At 43.7% G+C, this 17434-nt stretch overlaps 2 protein-coding genes across 6 annotated transcripts in view; one reads left to right on the forward strand and one right to left on the reverse strand.

Annotated features, from left to right (window-relative positions):
* Window positions 1-1532, forward strand: part of Usp32 (Ubiquitin specific protease 32) — a 58781-nt gene extending 57249 nt beyond the window's left edge. For all 4 annotated transcript variants that reach the window (XM_077654321.1, XM_077654323.1, XM_077654322.1 and 1 more), the window contains exon 32: window positions 380-1532. In XM_077654321.1, coding sequence (XP_077510447.1) covers window positions 380-550 — 171 coding nt within the window. In that variant the 3' untranslated portion in view covers window positions 551-1532. The remainder of the gene's footprint in view (window positions 1-379) is intronic.
* Window positions 1527-17434, reverse strand: part of LOC144121224 (carboxypeptidase D-like) — a 51546-nt gene continuing 35638 nt past the window's right edge. Inside the window, exons 19-26 of one of the 2 annotated variants that reach the window (XM_077654319.1) lie at window positions 15807-15936; window positions 14788-15003; window positions 12829-12893; window positions 11456-11587; window positions 10548-10733; window positions 9393-9495; window positions 8566-8854; window positions 1527-5417 (exon numbers count right to left, since the gene is read on the reverse strand). In XM_077654319.1, the coding sequence (XP_077510445.1) occupies window positions 5408-5417; window positions 8566-8854; window positions 9393-9495; window positions 10548-10733; window positions 11456-11587; window positions 12829-12893; window positions 14788-15003; window positions 15807-15936 (1131 nt within the window). In that variant the 3' untranslated portion in view covers window positions 1527-5407. Of the gene's footprint in view, window positions 5418-8561; window positions 8855-9392; window positions 9496-10547; window positions 10734-11455; window positions 11588-12828; window positions 12894-14787; window positions 15004-15806; window positions 15937-17434 lie in introns of both variants that reach the window. The other variant, XM_077654320.1, reaches the window with a different exon arrangement.

The raw sequence follows: 17434 nt of genomic DNA on the forward strand, positions 1-17434 counted from the left end.
TCATCAGCGTTGTTTGGAAGCCTTCAAGGTTCCTCAGTGATTAAAAGATTGAGAGCCCCTGCACTCGGGCATGCATATTTTTTACCCTTGACAATAATTGTCAGAAGACAACAGTTGCAGCCTCTAGATCTACAATTCCCTTCACACCACGACAGTTCACTCTGGGGACACATATATTATTATGCTTTTAAACTGCACAGGCTTTAATTCTGGAATGTTAGTAAAAATTTTAGTATTACATTTAATTTTCATAGTAGCCTTACTTGCTCTTTTTGAGTTATGAAGCATATCTAGAGTTTGCATACACTGCCTGCTGTTCCTGTTAGATCTGTAGATGGTAACAACTCATTTTGCACCGATGCATTTTTTTTTCACGCAGGAAGTTCAGCTGGATCAAATTGATTCGGACTCGGCGTACATGTTGTTCTACGAGCGAGAAGGCATCAACTACGAAGCATACATGCCTAACACAGAAGGCAAAGTGCCTGACGCAAGAGACATTGATGATGAGTTCGAAAATGACTTTCGCAAAATGTGTGTCTTGCAGTAGGTATTGCAGTTAGAAGGGCAGCGTGACTGCCTGCTTGTTTCATTCTTTTCCCCTATTTCTCCGTCGGGCTCATTTAAAGAGTGTTGTGAAACACGAGATCGAATGCATTCTTCAGGTGTAACACCCAAACAAGCCAACCCTTGTTGGAGGGGGACAGCACAGCAGTAACAGGCTCAAACTCGCCGTCAGCCCCTTATTGCTTGTGTTTTCAGCTCATTTCTGTGATTTTTGGAGCTCTGACACTAATGTATTGTGAACAATAGCTGTGCTGGGAAAACTCCCCCCCCCCTCTCCCTCTTCTTGTTTTTTTGAATGCCTTTATAAGGTCTGAAAACTGCAGTTTGGGTGCGCACTGAGAAATTCATTGCCCTGCGTTTCTTTGTGTACAAAACGCGTAGTAGAGTGTAACAGAATGCTTGCAGCTGTGCTGGTTCATGAAGCTGACTGGAGTGTGTTGTGGTTGCGGACTTAAGCAACATGCAGAAGAGTTCTTCTGTGCGTTGCACAGATAAAAGGCAATTGCATTCTTCTTGGTGCGCCTCCTGCCCCCCATCAGGCCGACTTCAGTGGGTGTGCGTGTATGTGCGGACGCAGCCTTGGGTGCCACTTGTGCTGCCACGAGGAGGAAATCGCTGGTACGAGAGTCATGCTAGTTGTGTGATAGGTCATTTTTCTAATCAAAAAAGTCAGTTTTCAGGTGTTTTTTACATTTTTTTTAGGAAGTAGCAATGGCAAGTTTAATATAAAGAATGCTTAATAAGTGTACATATATACATATACTACTATAAAGATTATACATAAATATGCATATCTGTGCTGCCTGTTTGGGGAAGCAAAGTGAGTGAGAGCCCTTTTAAGTGATCTGGCAAGACCCTCTGTTTTATTGGGGCTCTCTCCAACCATTGCATGGAAACGGCTGTGCAGGTATAGTCTCTGTTGTGAGTGAAGATGGGAGTATTAAAAAAATACTCGTTGCCATGGTTTTGATTCCTTTATTTCTGCATGAGAATGACTAGAGGAGAGTAGTTTCAATCTTTTTTCTTATTCCACACTTTGCTCTGTTTGAAGAGAGAACGAATGTCAACAAGTATTAAACTTTGTTTTTGGAAGACATGACAATGACACAGGGTTGATGCAGCAGCAGATGTGTGAATCTGACATGCTCGAGAATGGCTTGCTTGGCTTTTAAGGCGACTCATTACTCTGTTGAACCTCTTTATGCTTAAGAAGGTAGGTGGGGATCAGAGGTGAATTATTTTTTGTCATAGAGCTATGAAATTTAGCATGCCTGAAATACCTGGAGTAGTTTCCATATTAAAATGTTATATGCTTCAATGCTAAAAGAACTTTGCAAAAATGCCTGCCATGACAACAGAATAAGGTATAAGAGCCTGCAGTCTTTTAAATTTTACCCAAAGGAATGCTTGATGGAGCGATTTCTCAATATTTTAATCAGCCCATTTTTTTCTACACAATTTTATATCCATGCTTGCATAATGCACTCATTATCGTCATGTCAAACTAATGACTGAGTACAAAAAAAATGAAATTCTTTATCGAGGAATACAGTGCAACAAACCGCACGAAAGTCCATGAAGTCATTGTCAAAGAGAGGACAGCGCCCCATCCTGTCTTGTTCTTTACTGTGTCATCTGTGTGTGCACTAAAAAGAACTGAGAATGGACCAACTAGCCATCATCCGATAAGCCGGCAGCGCATCCCGTGCTGTCATGGAAACTGAACTGTGCCGCGGTGCCATACCTAGTTGTTTATGCATCGCCAAGGTCTTGTGTTCGCTACCAAGCGTCGACTCTGGCCATTCTGGCCTCCGACGGTACATCGGCATGACCGGCACTGGGCGAACCTACGCGCCCACACTGCTTGCGCGATCACATCAGTTGGTAGAAACTGCCCTGTGCTGCAGCTGCATCATAACCCGAAATGAAGCATGGAATCCTTGTCGCTTTCACTGCTGTCTCATTTTTGTCTTTGCAATGGTTCACACACAGTACGCTGATCCTCTGTCGCTAATGGCAACACGGTCCTCGCTTAGTTCGATTCGTTTGCCTACAATTGCATCCTCTTTTTCGGGATGACAGATTTCTGCTTTCTGTAAGCATGCTTAGTCTGAAACGCGCGACCATCCATCACTGGTGCACAGACAGAACCTCGCGCTACAAAGGAGTGCTATCTCGCAGAATTGCTGGAGAAACTGCACCGATTAGCAGCTACACACAAGGCGCGCTGAGCATCGTGTGACGCCACACCAATCTATGCTGAACAGCTGCTTACCAGGGGCCACTGCATTGTAACTTCGTCCGTTTGTTTTTGATCGTGAACACATTATTCTAAACGGAGGAGAACTGCAGTGGAACCAGCTTTATCGCACTTTAAAATCTGCCATTTTCACGGAGATTACAGCCAGTTTTTTGCTACCACTGAAGTCACTTCTGGGCTGTTATTTCCAATCTTGAATTTTTCTAATATCAGATGTTCTGCGGAATTTTACTATTTGATCCCCGCGTTACCCTCTTAATTTGGCTTCAACTGTAACTTTTGTTGATATCCTTGCTCACAGCATCAATTACTGAACTACCACTACCATTAATTTCTGCAATCCTTAAGCACAGCCTTCTCTAGATGGCATTTCATTTCACACATCTTCCATCAGCAAGCACTACAATGGAAAGCTCTCAAGATCATGTGGGTATGCTGCTCTTAAAACATTAAACATGCACACACACACACATACAGCCCACAATAGACAAATCTGCTGTAATGTACTTAGTGCACATTACATCCCGGGTAAAATAGACAGGGTAGCATTTGAACATCTCTCTCTGTTCTTGGCGGAGCAGAAGAGTGAGGCAAACTAAGAGAAAGACACCATTGGGCGTTATGCATAAACTTTGGTTGTCTTAGGATGATGTTCGTGTTTGTGTATTTGGAAATTCCTTCTATTTTTAACGTGAAACATGACAGTAGTACAGTCTGCTAAGTACAGCATGAAAGACGTGCAACCTCCCACACAGCACAACCCAGCCCAGACAATGGGACCATTGGCCACTGCAATATTCTGCAGGAAAACGTCAGGTGAAAAATTACTGAATACAGTATTCGCCTCTCTAAGCACATTTACACACATGGAAAGAAAGTATGTGGGTTAGTTGCAGCAAAAAGGACCCTTTGGCTTTGGCACTGTTCATAATGGCTCGGGAACAAGTTTAACTGAACGGAATTTCGGGGTACAATCCTTGAACTACATACAAGGCCAAACCTTGGGGTGACCACAGCATTAAGCATAGACGTGAACCATGAAAAGCTGCTACAACCAAATTGTTTAAACGCTGCCTGCACAGTGTGCACTAAAGCACATGGATTTCAGCAAAACAACATGCTATTATGCAACAAAGCCAAAGAATTCAGTTGGCTGCCCAGCTGAAATGAAGTAACCTGGCTGAGAAAGTTTGCAATGAACTCGTAACGCCCACTAGCAGGAAAACCAGTCGAGTGTGGGTGCAATCACAGTAGTCGTACACAGAAATAAGGCCACTGCACATATTTTAACTAGTCACTAAAACAATGTAAAACGCTTTGTTTTTCTTCAGTTCACCTGTTGCACAGACGACGTGCAAAACATGCACAACTTCCTATGTACACAGTGAAACACCGCCATTAGTTACATAGTAACGGGAAAGTTCTGCTTTAGTCGCGCAAGTGTTTGAAATATATATTAGATGCTATATCACGTGGCACGAGGTGCGGCTGCTCAGAGACGTCGCCCAACGAATCCTCCTATCTTGGTACAGGTGTATAGATGTGAAAGAAGCAGTGCCACAGGAGTGGCTCCCCCACTTTGTTTCATCACAGTGGCCTGGCCAGCTAGCAGTGAAGCAAGTTACTGCTAACCTTCGATCATTAAAAATAGTACGCTTTCAAAAATGTATAGAAAAGAGAAAAAAAGGTGTAGAACGAGATTACAAATAAAAGATGCACCGTGGTCAAAGCGTTAAAATCTGCCAGCACTGCCCAAACCACGTTGGCATCAAGTGTTGACTGCTGAAGCTAATCTAGTGCACTTGTTTGTTCCGGCTAAAAGCACACAAGCGAACTTCCAACACCTCATCACCAGTACACAACAGTAAGCTTTTTCTTCATGAAGCACTGTCGTTCAACAAAAGTATGATGTACACTGTGTCCACGAGTGAAAATTCAAGTAGCAAACAAAACCTCTTCTACATATGCAAAGACCAGCCTCTACAAGCGCCAGTCACACATTAATGAGGCAAATGTTATGCTCCGTGTTTGAAACTGCTACGTACTGGCAGTGCTCGGTTCAGCATCCGTGCACAACATTAACAACCTTCATGTGCATTGTGCTTGTTTACTCGCTTATCGTGGTAGATGGAATGAAACCAGGAGCACTTCTCCCATATTTTTTTTTCCGTGCTGCAAGGCGCCACAAGTCTGCTTATGTACAACACTGCAGAAAATTGACAAGCGCTGCAGAACACCTCGCACCCCGTTTGATGCACATGTGTATGCCTCGAACATTGTAAAACGCCAGTCATTTTTCTCGGTTGCAACATGAGCAGGCTTGGTGGTTGAACACCACACTGCTTCCACTTTTCTCCTTTGAACAGTAAGTAAGGGTACAGACACCAACGCTCTGGAAGCATCTGGCTTCCAAGATCAGACAAAGTCTCTGCACGTGGCAGCTGAGCAGGCAGTGCTGGGGGCATTTCCTTCCTGGCTCCTCGCTCCCACCTTGGTGAGCACATTGGCAGCTCAAAGGCTCCATCAGCACCAGACAGATGAGGCAAGGAAGCCTGTGAGCTTGGATGCCCCTAGCACACTTTAAATGGACCTGCATTAACAGAACAGAGCCGTTAACATCATGGATGCAGCTTCATCATCATCATCAGCCTTACTACACCCACTGCAGGGCAAAGGCCTCTCCCATGTCTCTCCAATTAACCCTATCCTTTGCCAGCTGCATCCACCCTTTGCCTGCAAACTTCTTAATCTCATCCGCCCACCTAACCTTCTGCCGCCCCCTGCTATGCTTACTTTCTCTTGGAATCCACTCCGTTACCCTTAAGGACCAGCGGTTATCTTGCCTTCGCATTACATGCCCTGCCCAAGCCCATTTCTTTCTCTTGATTTCGACTAGGATGTCATTAACCAGCATTTGTTCCCTCACCCACTCTGCCCGCTTCCGATCTCTTAACGTTACACCTATCATTTTTCTTTCCATGGCTCGCTGCATTGTCCTTAACTTAAGCTGAACTCTTTTCGTTAGCCTCCATGTTTCTGCCCCGTAGGTGATTTCCGGTAAGATTATGCTGTTGTACACTTTCCTCTTGAGGGAAATTGGTAAACTGCCACTCATGATCTGCGAGAATTTGCCATATGCGCTCCACCTCATTCTTATCCTTATGAAATGAAAAACGCCACCAGCCCCATGCTGGGATGAGTAATTAGGCCAAATATTTCAAGGCTGCCTTCAACACTGTTTGAACTGTCCAGACATTTTCTTTGCATCAGGGGCATTTGAAATGTTGCACAGAGACGGGTACAAAAATAACTCTTGAAATAAACGGAAAGAAAAGTTGACCAACATACAAAAAATAAAAAATTCAGGTGAATAAAGTTCTTTCGACACACTTTTCAGAGGGCTTCACCTTCTTCAGCGATGCAAATGTGCCAAACCAATTCAAGTGGCCTATCCACACACACCGTGGAAGTTTATATTTCACGTTCACTGCAATATGATTTCACTAGGGGTGTGCGAATATTAAAATTTTAGAATATGAGTCGAATATGAACAAAAAAATTCCTTTGAGTATCGAATCGAATAGCTGTTCAATATGAATATATATATATATATATATATAAACAGGCTAGCATACATACTTTTCTTTTTTAAATATAATATATCGCTTTTGCCACTGAAATAAATGAAACTAAGTTGACAGGAAGAAAAAAATACCTTTGAACATCTATTCTGTACGAAAAAATTCTCAAAAATAAAAATATAGAAGTTATCCTTATTTTTTTCTAAACTGTGTATGGGCTTCCCATCAAAGTAAACAAAAGAACTAAAGACTTGGCACCATTAAAGAAAAAAACTGATGTGTTTGGAAATGTATACTGCTTAATGTGTAACAGTTTGCAACGTCTAATGTGGTCATTAATTCGCATTTCAATGGGCCAGAAGAAATGCCTAAATTATTCGAAGTTCAAGTTCAAAGAAATGACCAATGACGCACCGGCGTCTCAAAGCAGTGCACAGCTGGGTTCGACAGCTGGTGGAGCTCAAAAACCGAAATTACACTACCGGGATATTTTTTGGCCTAGCAACATGGGCTATAATGCATCATGCAATAGGCGAGATTTTTGCACGAACGCTTGCCCAGCTGGTGACAACTCGACTCGGCCCCCCCTTCAGGAGTCCCTTGCGAAATTCTGCAAGTAGGCTTTCGCGCATGTCACAGGTGAACAAAATAGTATACGGTGGAACTCTGGCTAGAAGTGTTGTGAAGGCGACAGTACGAGTGCTATTAGTGTGGGCGTCAAGTATGCAACACATCATGGAAGGATCAAAATGGCATTCTTCTGGGCCAGTTGGTACGGTTTCATATGTGTTGTTGTTGTTAGTGGCTATTTATTAATACAATAAAATACAATGGAAGGAAAAGATGTTGCTAGCCGCGGCATCTGCTATCGAAACCTGAAGCACCTGAGCTGCAACTAGTGGGAATAAAAGGACAGGGAGAGGGAAAGAAAAAGGGGAGCGACAGTAAGAAAGAATAAGTTCTTATGTGGTGAACTTTGGGACACAGGGACATAGCGAGGCATATCAAAACACAGAACACAGCGCTGTGTTCAGAGTTTTAATGTGTCTCTCTACGTCCCTGCATCCCAAAGTTCACGCTGGCCCACACATGGAACGATCAACCACCAAAATAAATGCACTCCCACATTGCAGTTGTTCGAAGCGAGAGGGCAGTTATCTAGTGTGGTATGCTGGAAGGCCCACTTGCAGAATTTCGCATAAGGTCCAAGTCTAATAACGAACTTGCCACGCCGACTAGTAACTAGTGCTGAGTTACTTGAAATATGGCCGAATCACGCGAGTTTCATGACGATAAAATCCGAACTGCCATGAGAAGGCTTACATCGCAGCAAGCAAACACAGTTGACATGACGCACCATGCTCCAGCACGATTGGCACCTGTCTGTGGTAAACGCAGCAATCTCTGCAGCTTTCACTTTTGTAGCATCCCACCAAATGGCACTATAACAATTCATGTTCAAAAACAGGACATAGCAAAGAAGGCATGGGGCGAGTGGCGCGCGCCCATCACCCCCGCTCGGTTGCTCATGCCATTCAGGCACCGGCAGCAGATGTGTGGTGAAAGTGGGGACGGCGAAGAGCGCCAGCAATGTGAGGTGAAGCTGTTCGCACTTGAGCATGCAGCATCATGAGCGAGCGAAATTCATAGCCGCCGAGGCAATTGGTGTCCGAGGGCAACTGTGGATGTGCAGACTGCAATACTTTAATTTCCTTTTTTTTTAGATGAGCACATGAAGAAAAGCGGGTCCTTCTGACCCCCCCCCTGCCACCCCCACTCTCCCCACCGCACAGTTAGCAGTACTGTGCTTTCATTGTGCAATCCGTGGCGAAAGGCTAGTGGCTGCACCATAAAATTCCTCTCCATGTTTACAACTCCCGAGTAATGCGGGTTGACTATGGAGGTTTGCTGGGCTATTTCATCTACATTTATTTCTGATTTTGGCTTCCGTTCTGCACAGTCGTTTCGAGTTTTCACGCGAAAACTGAATGTAACGAAAACCTGCACATAACAAAATATGCGGACTTTTCTTGATTTCTTTATATCCAGGTTTAACTACTGCCGAAAGTGCAGCTTGTGCTGGTGCCTGGCTTACACTAGCCAACATGCATTTCCAACAGCCCGGTATGAACTAATAACCTGGAGAGACTTACTCACTTTGCGCTGCTTTTCCAGTTGCGGGTGTTGTAGATCTCGTCCTCTGAGGAAGTTTCATCATGATACTCGGCTGCCTTGAGCAACTTGCTGTGCACACTGCTACCAGCATTACCGCCCGAAGCCTTGCGGCTCTTCTGCTGCCTTATGCCGTCGTCGTCGTCATCGTCATCAAACAGTGTCCCGCCGTTGCTTTGAACAGGCATGAAGCCTGCCCTCTCGGGCTGTCGTTGGCTCATAACAACAGCATATAGACACAGGGCAGTCACCATCACCAGCAGCACAAGAGAACCTGCACCAATGGGGTACCAAAGAATGCTTGCAATCAATAACGGCTTCGATCAAGGAAGCATAGGAACAAACCCAGCAGTTGTTTCATGTTCCCCTTTGCTAGATTTATACCACAAAATGAGTTGTGTCACAATGATGTTGCCGACCAGAAAGACTAGGCGCTCTCGTCAACTACGGTGCGCCGTGAAACAAACAGAAGACTTTATGTCTTCTGAAGACATGAAAAACAACCTTGAAGTCATTAAAGTTTGCCAGCCAAAAAAAAAGCTAGCACACACGCCAACTTAACTTGACAGAATTAAAGCAACAAGTTAATGAATAGAGCCACCTTATTAATGCAAGTGTTGAGGAACAAAGCTAAGATACAAAGAGCGAAAATTGATACATAAGTTTCTCTGCATCCACAGCTCACATATTTTCCACCCTTTCACCTGACATATCAGTCATGCATGGAATTATCTTGCAAGGCGAGGATTAGTCATGTTTTACAGAGACTAGCATTTTTTGGCAAGCAGGAAGGCATTTGTGCAAATCCTCACCTGCGAGAACAACAAACACATGCTTTGGTAGGCCAGCAATCACAACGTTTTCTTGCAGGAGGAACTCAACAGTTACGGCACGGCCAGGATGGACTTCCACAATCTGTATAGAAGTGGAAAGAAAAATATAAGCAACTGCTGTAACACAAGGCATTTATTTCCCAAGAACAAAAATGTTAGATGTGTAACATTACGTTGTATGCTACAACTGCCACTCCCTGAAGGCCTCATGTACAGAGCATGAGTCGCCAAGAATTTGAGACGGCAGTACTAACAGTAAGGTTAAGTAAGTTACAGATGCTAGCATAGCTGGCTGTCAAGTGTTCACTGTTTTTGCCTCGTTTTTTTTTTACTTTTCGCTCTTGTCCCACTTTCTGGCACATACACTGTGACAGCAAAAGTGAACCCAGCAATCCCATCTACTCCCTGTAAATGGTCATAGCTCCACTCACAGATGTTTATTGTATGCGATTCAGTGTCGCTGCACTAACAATATTTTAGCAGTAAATTCCCTTTTTGTTCATCCACTCAGTGTGCGGCTGCTAGAACTGGGTGGCTTAAATGTGAAGACATTCTGAGGTTTAAAAGTGTGCTAAAAAAGCTGCCTTTTTTCATGGAGACGGGCACCTTAGCGTTTTTCCTCCATAAAAACGCAGCCGTCCCGGGTTCGAACGGGTTCGAACCCGACCGTGGCGGCTGCGTTTTTATGGAGGAAAAACGCTAAGGCGCCCGTGTGCTGTGCGATGTCACTGCACGTTAAAGATCCCCAGGTGGTCGAAATTATTCCGGAGCCCTCCACTACGGCACCTATTCTTCCTTTCTTTCACTCCCTCCTTTATCCCTTCCCTTACGGCGCGGTTCAGGTGTCCAAAGATATATGAGACAGATACTGCGCCATTTCCTTTCGCCAAAAACCAATTATTATTATTAATATTTTCATGGAGACGGCATGAAATCTTGGTTTGTAGTTCTCAGAAAAATACCAATTCTTCTGGAATTTAGCTTCCCGCAAACAACTGTTAAATTACAGTCTGTGGAACCACTGCCAGGCAAGCGCCTACGCTAATTGACGACCGCATGCCACTCATCCTGTGCCCTGAAAAATGCTGAGTCGCACAAAATGAGCTACAGAGCTCTAGGTTAACAGCGTCACACCTTTGTCATGGTGTAATAGTCTGGGGCGCTGATCACCACCTGGTAGCTTCCCTCTTGCAGTGGGACCCAAAACTCGCCCAGCTTGGTGCTGGGCTTGTGCAGTGGCTGCCCTTCGATGGTGATGTTGGCATCAGCAATCGGGTCCCGACTCTTGGTGCGAACGTAACCTACCAGCCCCTGCGTAGCCTGCAAGCAACAAAGTTGGCACAGTCGTTGACATCGATGACCCTTTTTCATGGTAGCAGTCATTATGAATGACCAAGAATTTCAGCTGGTCATTAGTGCGTGCTTGTCGCTATCATTTGAAAACGAGGGGGTTGCTCAAACAACAGCTGCAGAGGGAAGAGCACACTGCCATGGAGGAAGAACTCTAAAGTAAATTGGTTTCACAAGAGACCTTATGCCCAGGGTCTTCGTCCCTTTGTTCTTAGCCTCAGTGTAGTTGAACTAACACTTCTTTTATGTGTTTAAATCAGCTGGCTGGCCAAATCTGTTACCAAAGTCTGTAACACAGGTCTGAAGGCAAGGCACGATTTCCTCTTCTTGCAAGGAGGGTAGCTCAGCTGGCATTGCAACACCAGAATGCAAAATGGCGGCTGGTGGTGGCACCCACTGATTTGTTTGACCAGGGAGGAATCAAACTGCTTGTTCAGCCTCTCGAGGTAAACTGTATACACATAAAGAACGGGCTACAGGAATGAAGTTACACACTAACGCAAGCAGTGGCAACATCACTTGAGGGCTCAATTTGAGGGCTCCTAATTTTCATTACTGCATTCTTATGAGTGCAAGTCTTCAACTACAACAGCCATACCATCATGACACTATCATGTTAACCTTTTGTAAAACAACACAAACACCATCAATTTGGCCAGTTAGTTCACTACACATACTAGTTCATTACTGACCTGGAGTAGATAGTTGAGTATCGACTGCTTGTTTTCAACCCACAAAGTAGAGAACTTGCTGATGTTAGGTGCTTGGCAGCAGGAAATGAAAGCAGCTGTCTCATAGGTTCCAGTCTCCCTGTAGCTGAAGTCCTGTAAACAGAGGCAACGAAAGCATTTCGTATCGCAAATCTAGGACCCAGTGGTACTCCAGGTTCTTGTGAATAAGCACCAAACAGCCAGCTCACTGCAGCCAAAAAAAAATCTTTTTAAATAAAGAAACAACTTTGCTTTGTGGCTGTCAGCATAAACTGCAATTGGTAAGTAAGTATATGGCAAACTCGTAAAATTAGATTTTATTTAAGCACCAACTGTACCAGAAATTATTTCCAAATCTGTCTACTGTATGATGTGAGCAGTTATTTTGAATGCAAAATATTGTGAAATGGAGATGAAAGGTTATACAATGTTAAACATTTCACTCCTTCAAACCACAGTAAGGTAATACTAACAGTGAGAGAACTTTTTGAAAGATGTTACTTAGCACTTGTTCTGCCCAACCTGTTTCATTTGACAAGCAAAGCCAGGAATGTGCTTTCTTCAAAACCGCTTACTTCTTTTTGACACCAAATGTGGCTCGCAACGTGGGTCGCCCATCGCTGGCACAAAGCATGGCACAGCGCATTTGAAATATTTTCGCTATTTTACATTTTTTATGTAAAAGAAATAAGAAACAGTACAGATGCATAAACACCACCAGAGAGCGCTGAGCAAAGTCCTTCAAATGTTTATAACATAAGCAGTAAAATATATAGCAAATGACCCTTTTTGTTTCATACTACTCTACTCTTTTTTTTTTTTGTCCATATCAAGCATCCTCAGTAAGCTAGTCTTCAATCCTGACAGCACCTAATTCACACAGATTGTGGCTGCAGTGGCTTCTGCCAATGGCATTCAGCTGCCGGGCACGAGGCCACTGGTTGGATCCTGGTGGTTACAGCCACATTTCAATGAAGGCAAAATGCAAAAGTGCCTGTGAACTGATATTGCACTGCATGTTGAAGAACCCCAGGCAGTTGGCATTATTCCGGAGCCCTCTACTACAGTGTGCCTCAGAACAGTGTTGCGTTGGCATGTAAAAATTTGTCAATTACTAATTAATATAGCTCATAACTTCAACTAAGTGAATTTACTTGTTATTTTAAGCACTGTTCATATGACTAATGCAACAAGCAAAACAAGAGAATTCGTGACACAAATTAAAGCAGCCGCATGCAGTAGACCATAGTGACAGTTTGCTGAACATTTCGGCATGAAAAGTAAGCCTTTGTTTCGAGATAACCAATCTGTTAAAAGAAGACAAAAAATAAACACATTTCTGGCACAAAACTTACCATCAAAGATCCATTTAGGTGGCCAAGGTCTGCAGACTCGGACAAAATTCCATCAGATGTGTTGTCTGAAAGACACCAAAACAAAAAGAAAATTCACAGCAGCACCAAGCATGAAAAACAAACCGCAAGCAAAAGCTCGCATGTCCTTACATAATCACCACAGAGCAAGAACAGAAAACTAAAATGTGAAATCATGAGCAGCATACATGTGGGTGGAAACAAAGCAATTTTCATGCTGCAGAGCTCTGGGGAAATTTCCAGTGCACAACTGCTCCTTGACACACACAGCCGAGAACCATAGCTGCAGCGGGTACAAGCTAGATTTCGCATCAACCCACAACAGAAAACCTTACCTCTTTCCTTACCGCGCCTATTCAAATCATTTAATTTGAACAATGGGGGCAAATTGGCCCATTCTGCGCAATGTCGGCCGCTTCTGGACAAATAACGCCATCCAGTATGTTGCAAAAGAACTGTACTATCAGCAACAAATGAAACGTGAAGAAAGGCATTGAAACACGAATAGCAAAATTATAAAATTTTAGCAGGGGGAAGCTCAATACTAGCGCAAAAACTGTCCTTTAGAAGTGTTAATCAACCTGTCATATTTCCTTACCAGGGGCTAATAAGTTTGCATTTTTGTGTTGGCATTTCAGCTTTCGTGTTTCCGTTTCATTAGTTGCGTGATAGCGCTTCAGTTTTAGATTCGATTTTTTCATAAGCTGAATGAGGGAGCATTTTTCATTGCAAGCACAGCGAGCATGGCATCCAAAGTAGCATCTTCATCTTGCACCAACCCTGCCCAGCAATGGCGGTGGTCTCGCAATTTTGCAGCATCGACACTTGACTTTTTTAGATGCGACAGCTTTATGTGAAAAGATGACGTCCTTTTGTCTGATTTTAGTTTGGACAGAGATGACTGTTCCACTCAACCTTGACTATTGACAGGTCGTTATCATCATCAGCAGCAGCCTGACTACACCCACTGCAAGGCAAAGGCCTCTCCCACGTCTCTCCAATTAACCTTGTCCTTTGCCAGCTGCGCTGACCATATATGCCTGCAAAATTCCTAATCTCATCCGCCCACCTAACCTTCTGCCGCCCCCTGCTACGTTTGCCTTCTATTGACAGGTGCCCGCCTGCAACTTTCATTTTCACTGTTGCAGAGGAGATTTGCTGTTTTCTAAGCCCCCCTGAAGGCACCGGCCATGTTCTGAATGATTCCAAGCCACCAGAAGTGTAGTAAATTGAGCTTGCTTTCTCCAAGACGGCCCTGGTTCAACCTTGGCACTGCACTGTGAAGTAGCCCAATGAACTTCACACGAGCAAATATTTTTTTTTTTTTACTGATTGGACAGATCAGTATGAAAAGTTCTGTAACTTTGAATACTCATTTCAGACAGGGTAATGCATAAAATGTATAGTATTTATTTGTTAATCTTTATTTTTCTGACAATATATTTAATAATCTTGCGAATTTTTGTGTAAGTGAAATTTTGCCAATTTTTTCTTATTCATAAGCAATTCGTATGCTGTTTTCTTTCTTTGCCACTAAAAAGGGAGCTCTAATAGCTACACTATGATATGCTGCAATAAAGAAAAGTTTTTTTAACTTTATGGGTGAATAAATTTTTAGGCACACCATTGTGAATGCGGCTTTTTTTTTTACGGCAATGAAAGAGCTAAAGAAACACTTGAAAATATGAGTGTGCATACATCTATTAACTGTCTCGAACCTCACCTCGCATGCTGAGATAATCAAGCACAGTCTCGAAGCCTACAAAATTTTGAAAGAAAACTTGGCTTCCCTCAGCCTTCCAGTCGAAAAAAACGTAAAGAAAACTCTGCCTTGACCCAGACGAAAAGCCAGACCAAACTGCTACTCCTCCAATGGGACAGCTGACATTCCTAGCGTTGAAGATGAGAAATAAGCAAAACGAGCTTGTTTTGTATACTAACATCTTTTCTGTCCGCAGGCAAAGGCCCCACCAAGCATCTCATCATTGTGGTACGTGTAAGTCTTGGCCAGTCTTTTGAGCACTGCAGTGTCGATGGCACCCATGTTTTTAGGCAGTGCCATCGCCAGGCCACCAGTCAGTATGTTGAGCGACGTGACGAACGGATAGCGTTGCGTCCACTGTTGCACGGCGAGGACTTCGGGACGTGAACTGCTTCCTGAAATGAGTACCCGCAGTGAACTCGGCTGCAATGCACAAATGGGTTTCAGCACTTTTCACTGCACTAATGCCAAGGTAGTAATGCTATCCTTGTGTCAGCATCAACACCAAAAATGCCCACAGGAAACGAAGCGCTGTTTGCGAGGTGCAAGTGCCACTGTGGCGAAGCTCCACTAAACCGGCAAAAATATGAAGTAGAAAGAAAGAAGAAAAAGGGAGAAAAGAAGCACGGCCTCACTGGGCCAAGTCTACTGAAATGAGCCCATCCTTCACAATGCCAGCAGCATTTCTAGCTACACATTCAGAGTTAATTTTAGAAGCATTAGCTACAGAGAAGCACTCCAATTGGGCCCACTGTCTCAATACCTTCTATCCAGCAAAACCCTCCAAATCTATGCCGTACCAGAGCAGGTCCAATCCAGGCAGTAAAGCTCTCCCATCAAATCACATGAAAATTTCATTACTAGTAGTATGACGCCGAAGGGCCCTAGCAGTACTTTTCCAAAGGTACGGAGCCTTTAGCTCTATCTTGTGTACACCTATCCCAAGTTTGCCAAGCGGAAATCGGCCTCGATACCTCTACAAATTTTGCCTCTCTTTCCATCCGCCCTCTCCCTTCCTTCTATCACACTATCCAATGTTTCAGGTGTCATCAGTTTTTTTCAAGATGGTAGTTACGATGCAGCAGCAGATCCTCTCTTCCATTACAAAACCAGAAACATAACCCATGCACATGCTTAGCCAAAACTGGCGTACGTGCTCTGAGCACAATTATTTTCACTCCAGCAGTCACGGACTCACCGTCGAACATATAGAACAGGTTGGTGTCACTAGTAGTAGATTCGTTTGAGTCGCAGTGGCCGATCGAGGAGGTGGTGATACCATCAGGATCAAGCATCGGGGCAATGTGAATTCGTGAGGAAGCCATGATCTGCAGTGAAGTAACAGATAACAGGCATCAGTGCTAAGCAGAGGTGACTAGCAATGCCAGGAGTTGGCACAACACTATGTACAGCCCATGACCCGTGTACTTACTCAAATGGCATAATCACTGATGCTGTTGGTGAGAAAGAGAATAGTGAAAATAAGGCAATGAATTCCATGCAATACATGTTGTGAAAAATGAATCAGTGCAGGCATAAAGCCAGTGCTAGCTAAAGATAACTAGTTGCATGAGCAGAATTTAGACTGAGCAGTTCAAGTTACTAATTGTACAATAATTGGTGTTTTTGTAAACCACCTTATTTGTTTATTCACTTGACATGACTGCCAGTAGCCAAAGTGCTTATAACAGCAAACAAAAACAAACAAAACTGCATTAAAGTTTAGCAAGCTTTATTTCCAGCTCAAGTCAGCATTAAATACTGGAAGCAGATGCACCGGAAATATCTGCACTGTTTTTTTCTGCATTTGCAAGCACGGGCTTTTTGTATGGTAAGATACACCAGAACCAACCATTCTGGATACAAGCCCTGTTCCTCCTTAATAAAGCTGACGCTATAAAGTACTCTTTCTTAATAATGCATTTCATTTATACTGGCGTCACTTACAATAGCAACTTAAGGTTTTGTTTAACTGTTTCGTTCAAGAACTCAGCAAATAGGCATTAAATGACTGCATGGATAGACATAGGTAAAAGCACTCCAAAAACAAACGCCCTTGAGACACTAGTAACATTAGATGATAATGTCATTTATGGTGCCAGTGAGGAGTACGTATGAGGCTGTATATGCCAGGATCCAATAACTCCAGCTCGTGCTGCACAACACTACCGAAGCTGCTGGAAGGATGTCAGAAACAGCACAAGCAATGGGCCAAAGTGACACAAACACGCGCACTAGATGTCCATGCCACATTCTCCTTCTTAACAAACTTGTCTTAAGCCGTTCTGTCAGAACTATTCGAGTCCATTTTCTTTACATGCTTCAATCCCGCACCAACCAGCCAAAGTGAGCCCTCTTCTTTTGAAGAAACCATCTATCTATACTATGCTTCTACTCCTATGTGCTCTGCTTGGGGGCTTCCAAAGCAGCTATGCCATACAGCAAAATATGCATGAATGAGCGATGCAATGCTCACACGAACATCTCACTACAACAGCGTTATCTGCAGCAACTATCTGAAAACGACCATTTTTACCTAGGTAACTTTCAAACCAGCCTTTTAAGTGTCCTCCCTAATTTGATGGCTACAACAACAGCTCACTGGCTGAGACATGCTGCACATGGAAAGTCACCTTTAGTCGCAATGATCGCATCGTGAAGGGGGCAACATAAACACTTTGAGGGCCCAGATTTCAGTGCATGCTACAGGAACCTCGTGTGGTCATAACTAGCCCATGATATCCCTCCACAACACGACTCCAGGACATACATGAACAACTGTCAACGTAAAAAGTGACACAATGAAGCTCACAGCCACAGTGCGCA

Source organism: Amblyomma americanum, chromosome 2, assembly GCF_052857255.1.
Source record: "Amblyomma americanum isolate KBUSLIRL-KWMA chromosome 2, ASM5285725v1, whole genome shotgun sequence".
Taxonomy (NCBI): Eukaryota; Metazoa; Arthropoda; class Arachnida; order Ixodida; family Ixodidae; genus Amblyomma; species Amblyomma americanum.